General features: G+C 37.6%; 3 protein-coding genes across 3 annotated transcripts; 2 read left to right on the top strand and 1 right to left on the bottom strand.

Moving 5' to 3' along the window:
• Positions 1–565: 565 nt before the first annotated feature.
• Positions 566–1,749, top strand: LOC120015117 (patatin-like protein 1). The gene is made up of 5 exons (XM_038867344.1): positions 566–700; positions 777–955; positions 1,053–1,227; positions 1,331–1,492; positions 1,573–1,749. The coding sequence occupies exons 1-5, from the start codon at positions 566–568 to the stop codon at positions 1,747–1,749; spliced, it is 828 nt and encodes a 275-aa protein (XP_038723272.1).
• Positions 1,750–2,896: 1,147 nt separating this feature from the next.
• On the top strand, positions 2,897–8,931 carry LOC120015439. The gene is made up of 12 exons (XM_038867869.1): positions 2,897–3,302; positions 3,428–3,529; positions 4,049–4,129; positions 4,387–4,496; positions 4,592–4,727; positions 4,973–5,071; positions 5,771–5,876; positions 5,984–6,375; positions 6,444–6,620; positions 6,720–6,917; positions 7,558–7,884; positions 8,637–8,931. The coding sequence occupies exons 1-12, from the start codon at positions 3,027–3,029 to the stop codon at positions 8,727–8,729; spliced, it is 2,097 nt and encodes a 698-aa protein (XP_038723797.1). The 5' UTR covers positions 2,897–3,026; the 3' UTR covers positions 8,730–8,931.
• Positions 8,932–9,271: 340 nt separating this feature from the next.
• LOC120015440 (patatin-like protein 1) lies at positions 9,272–11,453 on the bottom strand. Its single transcript, XM_038867871.1, has 7 exons — positions 11,269–11,453; positions 10,927–11,108; positions 10,663–10,849; positions 10,420–10,581; positions 10,022–10,324; positions 9,553–9,728; positions 9,272–9,465 (listed from the first exon to the last, which is right to left on the bottom strand). The coding sequence occupies exons 1-7, from the start codon at positions 11,404–11,406 to the stop codon at positions 9,393–9,395; spliced, it is 1,221 nt and encodes a 406-aa protein (XP_038723799.1). The 5' UTR covers positions 11,407–11,453; the 3' UTR covers positions 9,272–9,392.
• Between the last annotated feature and the right edge of the window lie 705 nt (positions 11,454–12,158).

Raw genomic sequence — 12,158 nt, 5'->3', positions numbered from 1 at the left:
AGATGGTTCATCAGGAATGGCAAAGGGTTCTTTACTCCTTTTTCTTGTGACCTTGCTTATGATTATGACATTATGTTGTTGCCAACATAGTTGTCTATGTTGGGTTTTTTTTTTTTGTAAGGTTAATCACGGGCACAAATTTTGTTACCTATAAACTAGGTGTTAGAATAGATTAGATTAGTTGGACTAGATATATATTAGATTAGTTAGACTAGCAATTAAAGCAGCCTTCCTTAACTACTAAGACTTATTCTCCAATTTGTTCAATGAAAATGCTCCGGTGTTTTAATTCCTAGTTATCTCAAATGTTGAAATGGACGCATATGATACATGTAAAATAGTTAACTTCACATGTCTTACTTCATTCATATGAAATTGTATGCGTCTATTTCAACATTTGAGATAGTTGGGACAAAAAACACTGGAATCGGTAAGACTACTGAGTGCGCATCTTATTAGAAGCTTCAGCAAGAAACCGTCAGCATCCACTATATATAGTCACTTCCAGTGACAAGCATCCCATGTATAACATTCTCTTCCTCAATAATATCCTCGACAGAGAAACATGAGCAAACATTCTCTCAAAGATGAAATCAACCCAACTTATGGCGATAGGATCACTGTTCTAAGCATTGATGGGGTTGGAATTAGAGGCATTATTCCTGGAACCATCCTGGCTTTCCTTGAAACGAAGTTACAAGTAATTGATTCTACTGACAAATTTCTTAAACACATAAAAGTATACTTGTTAACTGATGTTTGTGTTTGCTTGTGAGTTGGATGGAGAAGATGCTCGAATTGCAGATTACTTTGATGTTATTGCAGGGACTAGCACTGGAGGTCTGATCACAGCAATGCTGACTGCTCCTGATCGAAACAACCGTCCTCTCTACTTGGCGAAAAACGTCGTTCCGTTCTATCTTGATCACTGCCCCAAAATATTTCCTCAATCCAAGTACTTAATCATTCATGGATTTTTTTTTTCTTTTTTTGCCTGAGAAAGTCCATTAATAATGACAAGCTAACGACTTTCTTCCATGGGAATTTTGTAGTGGAACTATTGTGAGAATGAATGCTATATTGGGACCAAAATATAGCGGCAAGTATTTCCGAAAGCTGCTTCGCCAGATTCTTGGAACCCGAAGACTGCACGAGACAGTAACTCGCGTTGTTATACCCACATTCGACATTCGATTGCTCCAACCTATTGTGTTTTCAACTTTTGAGGTATATATTTAACATCACCTTATTATCTTTCAGCCATGTTCAAAAGCAGGGCATCAGGAGCCTGAGGTTTGATGTTGTTTTATTTTTTTTCTAACGTTTGAAGGCTGAAACTGATGCATCTCAAGACGCTTTGCTGTCTGATATATGTATCAGTACTTCTTCAGCTCCAACTTACTTTCCAGCTTATCATTTTAAGACCAAAGATTCCGAAGGAAACGACAAGGAGTTTCATCTAGTTGATGGAGGGATTGCAGAAAATAATCCTGTAAGCTTTTGGTTTTGTCTAATGTGCATTTGCTAGCTTAATTTGATTCATGGTTGTGGGATTTTTGAACTCGACTATAGTCGTTGTTGGCGATGAAGCCGACGGGGAGAGTGTTTCCTGGTGATCCTGATGAGTTGCCAGAGCAAGCACTAAAATGGAACAAGTATCTAGTGATTTCTCTAGGCACTGGAACTTCAAAGATAAAGAAGAATTCTGATGCCAAAACAGCAGCAAAATGGGATCGACGGTCTTCGTGACGCTGCCAGAGCTAGTGGCCGGTCGTGTTCTCGTAAACAGTTAAGGGTAAGGGTATAATAGTAATAAAAACAAATAATGGGAACAAAATAGACAAATATTAGGTAAATACTATTAAAATGATCGAAATTTGTAACATTTCAAAAACACAATAATATCATATGCTAAACAAAATCTCCCGAATTATGTGCGTAAAAATATTGTTTGGATGGATCTTAACCTTTTATACGGGCATTTGCAATGATAAAATGTTTTGGGTCAATAAAGATGTTGTCTTTTACTGATGTGGTTATATTGTAAAATGTGTTTTGCTTATGTGATTGTATTGGGATAAATGTTTTGCTGAAGTGGATGTATTGATATTTGGTATTTTGATGTAGTTTTGTTGTGGATAATATGGAGAAATGGAATGTTGTTGGTCTCCATGTTGGGTGGAAAGAAAAATTGTATAGAAATTTGTGTTTTGATGACGTGGTTGTATTGGAAGATGTGTTTTGCTGATTTGACTGTATTAAAATACGTATTTGACTTAACATTTTATATAATAGAGGTAAGATCGGATCAATATTTTTATTGGCCCAACAAATAAGAATCATTAGAGCACTTGCAATGGTGTTATTTTGTCTGGGCCAACAAATATGTATAGGGTTTTGTGTTTTGTTGATGTGGTTGTATTGAGTTTTGTGTTTTGCTGACGTGGCTATATTGGGAGATGTGTTTTATATTGAAAGATTGTGTTTTGGTGTAGTTTTATTGGGGAGAACATGGAGAGCATGGGAATTTGTTGGCCACCATGTTGGGTGGGAAGAAAAATGTATAGAAATTTGTGTTTTGTTGATGTGGTTATATTGGGAGATGTGTTTTGTTGATGTGGTTATATTGAAAGACGTGTTTAACTTGACTTTTTATGTAATAGAAGTGGGACCCAATATAAAATTTTGTTGGCCCAGCAAATTATCACTACTGCAATTGCTCTTACAGTTGCCCTAAATGCTTGTAAAACATCTTTACCAAACGACCTAGAAGTTACATAAGACATTTACAACTTTACTAAAGTTACCGTAACCCATTAATGATCCAAAAATTTACTAGACACGTGCACTTATATAAACCGCAATTCCCCTCCAATTATAACCTGTACATCGCCGCCTTTCGTGCTAAGAGGGAATTCTTCTCTGGTCTCGAGTGGAAGACGAACCCTGAAACCGGCGAAAATACTCAAAAATTCTCTCCCCCCTTTCCTCGTTCGTAAAGTTTTCCCGAGAAACAAACGAGAAGAATGGATTCGATGCCTGTGAACTGGGAGTGTCTTGACGCTTTAGTCATCGATTTTGCAAAATCAGAGCACCTAATTGAGGACTCTTTTTCTTCATCTCCGGTGTCTTCTCCTTCTTCTTCTTCACTATCGTCGTCTTCTTATCATTCGAGATTAATTATTCGTCAGATCAGAAGGGCGTTAGAGTCCGGCGACATTGACGCGGCCATGAATCTCCTACGGGCCAACGCTCCTTTCATCCTCGAGGATCATAGGCTTCTCTTTCGGTTGCAGAAGCAGGTTAGGCATGACTATGCCTTATTGTTTCTGAAAAAAGTGTCGGAGAGAAGTTGCATACAGTGATATTTTTCCTACTGTTTTTTGTCAATTGATATTGATTTGTTTTATTCTATTTTATCTTGAAGAAATTTATTGAACTGCTGAGGAGAGGGACTGCAGAAGATCGCGATTCTGCAATTGAGTGCTCGAGGACTTATCTTGCTCCTTGCGCCCTTGATGCCTATCCGGTATTGACGATATTCATGTCTTCCTCTCCGTTAACTTGTACAGGCTTTCTAGGATTTTCGCTTTCCATGTTTTCTTCTTGATACATGACATTAGTGTCTGTAACATTCAGATATTTCTAGATCGAGAATTATTGTTGGTGTCTTTAGATGCCTGTAGCTTATTCATTCTTTTACTGGAGGAGTTTTGCCGATATCATCACCATGTGCAAAGATGCTCCCAAGATATTGCAAATTTTCTTTCTAGTTGGCTGTAAGAGGTTAGACACTGGAGTTCGTGGAGGAGGGGAGAGGAAGAAACTGGACATAATTGGATGTCATCTACAGTTCAGTAGTTGTTTTAGGGGTGTTAGTAATTGATAAGATGTCATGTTTGTATATAGTTGATCCACCTTTTTGTGAATTGTGATGCATCTGTTATTTATGTTTTAGCCTTGCCTTGTTATTCTGAAAGAGGATGTCTCTTTGCTCCTCTTCTTTCATTTTGGGTATCTGACGGATATATATGTGTTTGTGTTTAAGGAAGCATATGAGGAGTTCAAGCACGTCCTTCTGGCATTTATATATGATAAAGATGATAAGACTTCTCCAGTGGCAAATGAGGTGAGTTTTTTTTTCTTCATATTTTTAGTATTCATTCATAGTTCTTGAAGATCAAAGGGAAGAACGATGTGGTCTATCACATATTACTTCAAGACGGCACTGTTCTCCTAGCCCAATGAATTGAATAGGAAAATAATATTTTTTTCTCTAATGGGACATGAAATTTGGCAGCGTTTGCGCTTTTATTGTGGAAAGTTTCTTTTAAATCTTGGCCACATTCACTTGTTAAATGGATAATTTGTACATGTTGGTTTCAGTGGTCTGAAAGGAGGAGATTTGACATTGCGGGATTGATGTCATCTGTATTAAAAGCTCATTTACATGCTTATGATCCTGTATTTTCTCTGACGTTAAGATATTTGATAAGGTTAGCCATCAACTTTAGGTTTTGTAGTTTTGTAACATTAGTTGGTGTGCATATAAATGTTATCACACATCCAATGTTCTTCCTATATCTTGCAGCATTCATAAAGGGTATTGCCTTCGTAAAGGAGTTTCATCACCTATTGCAGATCTTACTGAAAGGTTGCTCCTCGAGGAAAGTGATCCTCCTGCTACACTCCAGGAGAGTTTGTACGAAGCACCTCCGTTTGACGAGGTAAGATTATTAATATGTACTCAAGTTTTCCTTATATGTTACGGTTGTTACTGGAGGTAAACAAGGAAATCATCTTAAGTTGGCATCATTGTGGCCTGACACGTGGATGGATGTGATATTATGACCTCAAGTCCTTGTGTCGGGCCATCTGGTAGAAATGTGTCCAGCTGCCTGCTATTTGAATCAGCAATTCCTTGCATCCCTCTTTTACTTTTCAAATAGCCTGTTTGATTTGTGAATATCAGGTGGACATTCAAGCTCTTGCACATGCTGTAGAGCTCACACGACAAGGAGCAATTAATAGCTTGAGATTCGCTAAGGGTGATTTGTTTATGGCATTCCAGGTCTGTGTATGGTTCTTTGTAACTTTCTGATTCTTTCTGCTTATTCTTTACTATATTTCATTCTTATGGGGCTTTTTATCCAACCGTACTCGAAAGAAATTGAAGCAGCCAGTTTCATACTTTTGCTGCATTTTAAAATCTTGGAATCTAGCCAATTTAAGGTACAAAGACACTTTTTTTGGTTGTATGCAAACTTTGAATGAAACTTGATCCTCAAAATTCGCATATTAAAATTTGCTAATTTTTTGGAAACTTGGCCCGCACACTCGTAGTCTTCTTAGGGGCATAGTCAATTACCTTGTAATGATTCGGCTCGTTTTAACATAATGAGGATAAAGGATTATGAGACCAATTTTCTGCAATGGTATTGATGCTTATTTAATAGGGAAAATAGCACTTCTTTCTTTGTTGGAAATTCTTATAAGCATTTTCCTGTTAAGAGTCTTTAGTTGTCAATTACTCAAGTTACAAATCTTTGCTGGCGTTGTTATATACATTCTGCTTGAGAAGCCATTCTCTTTCTTCAAAATTTTGCCATTTTGTTGTTGTAAACAAGATGCACTCCCTGGTTGGAAGGTTCCATCATTTTTTCCCTTCTTCTGGGTAGGTTGTTGGGAATGATAATATGCGTCATACTTATTTTGTTGTTGGATTGCTACTTTGAAGTGCGCTAATCTGTCTGGATCCTTTCATTTGCAGAATGAATTGTGTAGAATGAAATTGGATGTTTCCCTGCTTGATGAACTTGTTTGTGAGTACTCTGTGTATAGGGGAATTGTGGACTCTGGCTTTGGATTGCCATCAGGTAATCACAGTCACTCTCTCTCATACACACATGTACTATTGAATGCGGATGAGAATAAATTGGCTCATTTTTGTTCATATAACTTTTTATAACTCCATCAAAATCAGGATTGCAAACACTCTGTGCTCCTTTAAATGGGAATCAACCAGAGTCTGAGAACTGCTCATCAAGAAATTGTTCTCTTGAAGTGGGTCTTGGTTCCAGTAAGCATTCAGATGTTGAAACTTCCATGAGTGACTCTCATATGGATAGTTCTGAAAATAATGTGGATGTGACTAGCTTGCATGGAACTGAGCCGAGATATGCCGGTGAACCTACATACAATCATGAAGATTGTAGCACCAGTGGATCAAATCAGCCTGAAGTTTCAAGTGTTTTGTCCAGAAGCAGAAAATATGGAAGTGGGGAAAGGGGCAAACGCAAGAGATGGAGGGGAAGACATGATGATGAAGGCAGTACTACTCAGGTTACCAGCACAGATTTGCTACACGAACAAAAGGTATGTTGTTGGTAATTATTACTATTCCTTGTATAATTTTGTTTTAACTGACACTTCACTTGCTACAGGAGTTCGGCAAGCATTCTGTATTGGAAGTTAAAAACAGGGAGGATAAATATGAGTGTGTGTTGGGGATGAAGGAACTAGTTAGCAGAGGAATGGCTGCAGAAGTCGTGGAAGAAGTTAATGCTTTGGATCCAAACATTTTTGTGCAAAACCCTCATTTTCTGTTTCAACTTAAGCAGGTAATGAATACCAAACTATCAATGAATTCATCAAGAATGCAGTGAGGGAAGTTGTGTTCAATACAGAGTTAGTGACAACTGACAAATTACTGATTACAGGTTGAATTTCTTAAGCTGGTTGGTTGTGGTGATCATTCTAGTGCACTGAGGGTTGCATGTTCTTATTTAGGCCCCTTAGCAGCCAGTAATCCAGCTTTGCTGAAGTCCTTGAAAGAGACTCTGTTGGCATTCATCCGACCGAATGAAGAAGCACTGGGAAAAGGCTTGCCTTTAAACTCTCTTGCAACATCTCTACAGGTGTGACATGACTCACTGTACTGACACGTTTGTGGTTGATTGATTCTCTTATCCTGTTATTATGTGTATGGCGAGAAACTGTATTGGTCCTAAGGATGACAATGGGGAGGGTACCCTCTTACGTGTATGGCAAGAAACTGTACTGGTTTTAGGATGGCAACAGGCCCTCACCCTCACAGGTCACCTCGTACCCTCTAGGCCTCTACCCTACCCTCATCCCCTGGGTATTGGTCATATCCTTCCCCTAATCCACTTGACATACTGCCCATATACGCTAAAACATATCCCTAAAATTGTAGGTAAACTGCTAAAACATATTCATAAAATTGTAGGTAAACTACTGGCAACGGCTTAACGGTTTATTTGTTTATTAACTCCAATCACCATTTTTTTTTTTTAGTAAACTAAGAAGGTTAATGTCAATATTTTCATTAGACTTAAAACAAAAAATAAAAAATGAAAATCCCCTTGACTTTTCTGTGTTTTTCTTCCTTAAGTGGAATTCAAAGATGAACAAGTGTATCTATATGTCATTCTACATTTCAGAGTGTTTTTGATTGATTGAGTCGTGACTCTGTTACCTAATAGGTGTCAACTGCACTTGTGATGTGATTTGTTTCCTTTTCAATATCTTGTATAGGTTGTAGTTGGTAGGAGGCTCGGTATTGAAGAACCACAGCTCATGAAGATAATGAGAGCTATTCTTCACACACACAATGAGTGGTTTAAACTTCAAATGTGTAAGGATAGGTTTGAAAGTTTCTTGAGGATAGACTCTTTGAAGGAATTTGATCCTCCTCTACTTGCCGTATCTGCTGTGTCGAATTCAAATGCTGATAGTAGCAGTCATGGTTCCTCGCTAGTTATGATATCTCCAAGTGTGAGGATGTCAGAAGATGGCAGCAGTCCAACTCAAGTGTCATCTAGAGATGTTGTCTGTGATGAAAATGCTATACTTAAAGTCATGGTAAGTGTTGAGCATTTGTCTTGACTTCTGTGCATTGTCAAATATACTTGCTTGTGTATGTTCCATAGAAGTAGGTAAGATGGTTAAAGCAAATTTGTCATTTATTTCCCTTTTAAATCTATGGAGAGAGCCTTTTTCCCTATTTTTTTTTTCCTTTTTCTCTATTTCATAGGTTTGTGCCTTTTTTTCCCAGCGATACACATCATTCTAGCCAATGCCCTTTGATTCACTTTTCATATTTCCAGGATCATTGATTTGCTGTTTATTTACTGGTTTTTCTGGAATGCTATTTTCAGAGGAATGTTTTTGAGGAATGATAATCTTTAGGATGTAGAGGCTCATGTCTGGCCTCTAACCTTGTTTTTATTTTAATGGTGTATTTGAATGCATAAATATAGGCGAAAATGTGGCCCAATGGTAAAGTTGTAGGGATGCAACCTAAAGGTCACATATTTAATTCCGAAACACTCTCTCCACATATTATGTGGACGTAAGGTTTGCGTACATTATGTTTGTCCCCGATCCCGCCCACTGCGGTAGCCTTGTGCGCCAGAGTTTTTTTTTAATTCGAATTCAAAAATACTTTTTCCTATTTTTGAGCCTCAAATTGTCAAAAGGTTGGTTATTCCTTTTCTTTCTTATTTTTGTCATGGTATTTCACTGTGAGCTGCCTACCCTTATTATTAGTTAGTATATATTCACTCATGGATGTTATATTTGATGTGAGCAATTTTGTGTTTGAATTGGTGCAGGAGTTTCTTGCGTTGCCAAGGGCCGATGCCATCCATCTTCTTGCCCAATATAATGGGAATGCAGAGACCGTCATCCAGCAAATCTTTGCATAATTAAGGGGAAAAAATGTTGCATGACCAAATATATTTCTTTATTTGATTTATTTAATCATTATTTCATTCAATTTGTGCCATAAATTTTCTTTGTACATATAAAAACTTGAAATGGGAATGCCAAGCAAGCATCTCCTTGTAACAGTCCTTGATTTGATCACTGTACAGTAATATAAAGTGCTGCCACTGAGAGAAATTGATATATACATCGGTGCGAAAGATGAACATGGTTTTGTCTTCGAAAAACTACTCGGCACAACTGTTTCGAAGGTTTTGTTTTCCCCATCGATCAGCTTTTGGCTCTTATTATTTTTTGTTTCTAATCCATATGTAATGGAAGTTAGCCTTCCTCATGTTTTTTTTTCACTTCTATGAGGTCAGTCTCACTTTGACTTTCATTTTATCCTTCAGGGAATTTAGACTGAAGAAGGGAACTATTTTAGGTACAGAGGTTAGTGTCCCCTGATGTCTTGCCCTTTATTATCTGTTAAAATTTTACTCTTTTTTTTCTTTATCTTCTGTATACATGAAAAACTGAGTCGTTCAAAAGTAGAATTATTATTTAAAGCTTGGAATAATTGTTTCCTCTCATGTGATTCATAAAAAAATGTAAGGGGGATTACATTTTACAACCGTATCTACAAAGCTGTATGATGAAGCATTCTATTTTGAACCCTTGTCGTGTGTAAATTTGGAATCCCGCAGTTTTCTCTCATCCGAAAGTAGTTTTGCGCATCTGAAACCAATCCAGGAGACACTTTGTCTTAATTTGTGTTATCAAGACAAAGTTGGATGTTTTTTAGGAATTACTGAGAAACTTAACCTTTTGAGGGCTTCTTCATTGGTGCCAGCATTTTCGACTGGTTCATATTTACCGGTGTCTAGGTTTACGCGGGAAACTGGTTTCTTCAACAATTGTTCCCCAACCTTGACAAGATTTTCCAAGTTTTCCTTTGTACACACATCAACCGAAGATAAATCACCTTGTAGCATGTCATCCTGGTTTAATGTCTCGTGTTATCTTGTCATACTCATCAAATGCATTCGAAAGTAAATATTAATATAGAGAGAGAAGTTAATCTGGGTACCAATAGTATGCACTTGTGGGAGTAGTACCTTTGTTTCACTCTTGGTGATTGATTTTGTGAGTCATAATCACGGTTGGTGATTAGTTGGGCATTAATTTCTACTTCTTTGTCTGTGGTTATGCATGTCATTTTCTTACTTCATTCTTTTATTTGTTGATCACAGCCAAGAAAACTGATAGAAATGTAGTGTGGATACGAGGTTACCTGAATCCGTAAGTAGTTGTTTTCAGAATGAAGGGCATGAAAGACTACACAATTGTGATAATCAACCATATCAGCACTTGCTTCTTCATAACATTGTATTATTGGACTGGAGCCATCGGTAAGTACCCAGCTTATGACCCCCCACTTGGAAGCTGTTTTTGCATTGTATTTTTCTTCATTCCTCGATGACCCTGTTCCCAACGAGATCACAAGAAGCTGATCAAAATTGAACGGCTCCATTTGGGTGAAATTCGGGTCTTTCTTGGTTATTTGTTTTGTCACTTCACTTATTGCAACCAATGTCTGCGCAGTTCACCATTGCAACACAATTCTATTAAGAGCAAGCTCATATCAGTAGAGCTAGTACTGAAAGTTAAAGGGCACTGTAAAAGTTGTACCGGATTACTGGCAGCAATGGCACCATCGATGAGATTGAATTCCTCATTATTCCCATCTGCATCTTGGTTCTGGAAATAATGTGCAGGGAGATAAGTTGGTGCCGCAGAGGTGCCAATGCAAATGTCACTCAGTAGAGCATCTAAAGTTGGACGGCAAGACAGCTGCAGTAAGAGATTGCAGGGCCAATATTAGTTGAATCTGATGACCAGTTGTTAGGGTTAGGGTATGTCCAAAACACAAACCTGATAAGAGGAAAAGAGAACAGGCTGCAGCTTCTTGATATCGAAAGTTGGGATAACCACACTGGTTATGGTTTGATGCAACTTTGTGTTGCCCAGTTCCATCTTGAGTAGTCTGTGAAGGTACTTCCCATCATATTTGGGTCCTGTCAGAGCTTTCACTGGATTTACAATCCATGAAACTACCACACTGCTTCCATGTTCCAACACATTATTAGGTCCATCAGCATAACAGAGTTTTAAATGAGAAAACACATGTATACTTACGGTGGCTGTGGGAATATTTTGGGACTGTGTTTAATGTAAAAAGGAACTATGTCCTTGGCTGCATAGAGAGGACGTCCACGTTCATTTGGTGCCGATATCATAGCAGTTTCTAGGCCCCCAGTACTGGTTCCTGCAATTACATCAAAGTAATCTGCAAGCCTTGCATCCTCACCATCTATCTCCTGCATATTATCAAATTATAAAACAAAAGCACAGCACACTTGAAATGACCAAACACTTTTTATGTTGGTAACCGAGAATTTCCCGGTCCAATATACCTAACGGACAGTTGGGTAAGATCAAACACAACTACGAGCCAAATTTATCATATACTTTTTGTACCTGGAGTTGAGATTCAAGGTAGGCAAGAAGAACACCAGTAACGATTCCTCTGACTCCTCCTCCATCGATACTGAGTATGGTTATGAGGTTCCCATACTTGAGAGACTGGATTTTTGGACAAGATGAACTACTCTCCATTTCTTTGATTAAAACGTACACTAAACTTGTATCAAATTTAGAACAGAGAAAATGAGCTAATAGAATTAATTTATCAAAGATGAGTCTATTTATAGAACTTTAACAGGTTTGCTTAAATGTTTATTAAGGTGGTCAGATGATTTGATGTTAATTTGCTTGTTCATTATAATCCTACCAGTTCCTTTGACCTTGTTTCCTAGATAATGAAGGAATATTTCTGTACAAGCAATTCTTGATTATGCGATTTCTTTTCTGTATATATAATGAAGGAATTATACACGCAAGCATGCAAGTTCTGCGATCACAATAACTTGGATGATAGTCTAAGTGGTGAATCTCTCTAGGAGCAATACCCTTGTGATCATGCGGTGGGTCTTGATCTTACTTACCATGTCGTCCTTGATCTTACTTACTATGTCATCGGCGGGAAAACTTCTTTATGCGCAAGCCTTACGGCTCAAGTTTAAGTCCACATTAAATGTTCAAAGGGTAAACTTGTATGGCGTTGTTCTCTAATACCAAAAAAAAAATAAATCTGAGATCACTAGTTCCTTCTATATTTTTTAATGATTTATATACCTAAGTAAAAGAATGTGCAAATAATTAAATGCTAAATTCATTTCTTGTGCGTACATAATCACTCACAATTTTGACTTGGTTATTTCATAAATCACAAGTAATAACGCAGCTGGAAACTTTGAAATTCGTTTATGCCTGCCGCATCCAAAAGTCGCATCTACATTATCTACTAA

Source organism: Tripterygium wilfordii, chromosome 14 (assembly GCF_013401445.1).
Source record: "Tripterygium wilfordii isolate XIE 37 chromosome 14, ASM1340144v1, whole genome shotgun sequence".
Classification (NCBI taxonomy): Eukaryota; Viridiplantae; Streptophyta; class Magnoliopsida; order Celastrales; family Celastraceae; genus Tripterygium; species Tripterygium wilfordii.
This window is presented reverse-complemented; position numbering and strand designations above follow the sequence as displayed.

Coding starts and splice junctions, on each gene's coding strand:
- LOC120015439 (XM_038867869.1), top strand. CDS start 3,027: ATGGATTCGATGCCTGTGAACTGGGAGTGTCTTGACGCTTTAGTCATC. Junction 3,303..3,427: donor TCTTTCGGTTGCAGAAGCAG/GTTAGGCATGAC, acceptor TTTATCTTGAAG/AAATTTATTGAACTGCTGAG. Junction 6,918..7,557: donor CTCTTGCAACATCTCTACAG/GTGTGACATGAC, acceptor TATCTTGTATAG/GTTGTAGTTGGTAGGAGGCT.
- LOC120015117 (XM_038867344.1), top strand. CDS start 566: ATGAGCAAACATTCTCTCAAAGATGAAATCAACCCAACTTATGGCGAT. Junction 956..1,052: donor AAAATATTTCCTCAATCCAA/GTACTTAATCAT, acceptor GGAATTTTGTAG/TGGAACTATTGTGAGAATGA. Junction 1,228..1,330: donor TTGTGTTTTCAACTTTTGAG/GTATATATTTAA, acceptor TAACGTTTGAAG/GCTGAAACTGATGCATCTCA.
- LOC120015440 (XM_038867871.1), bottom strand. CDS start 11,406: ATGGAGAGTAGTTCATCTTGTCCAAAAATCCAGTCTCTCAAGTATGGG. Junction 11,109..11,268: donor ACCTTGAATCTCAACTCCAG/GTACAAAAAGTA, acceptor GATAATATGCAG/GAGATAGATGGTGAGGATGC. Junction 9,729..10,021: donor ACAACTACTTACGGATTCAG/GTAACCTCGTAT, acceptor ACATTAAACCAG/GATGACATGCTACAAGGTGA.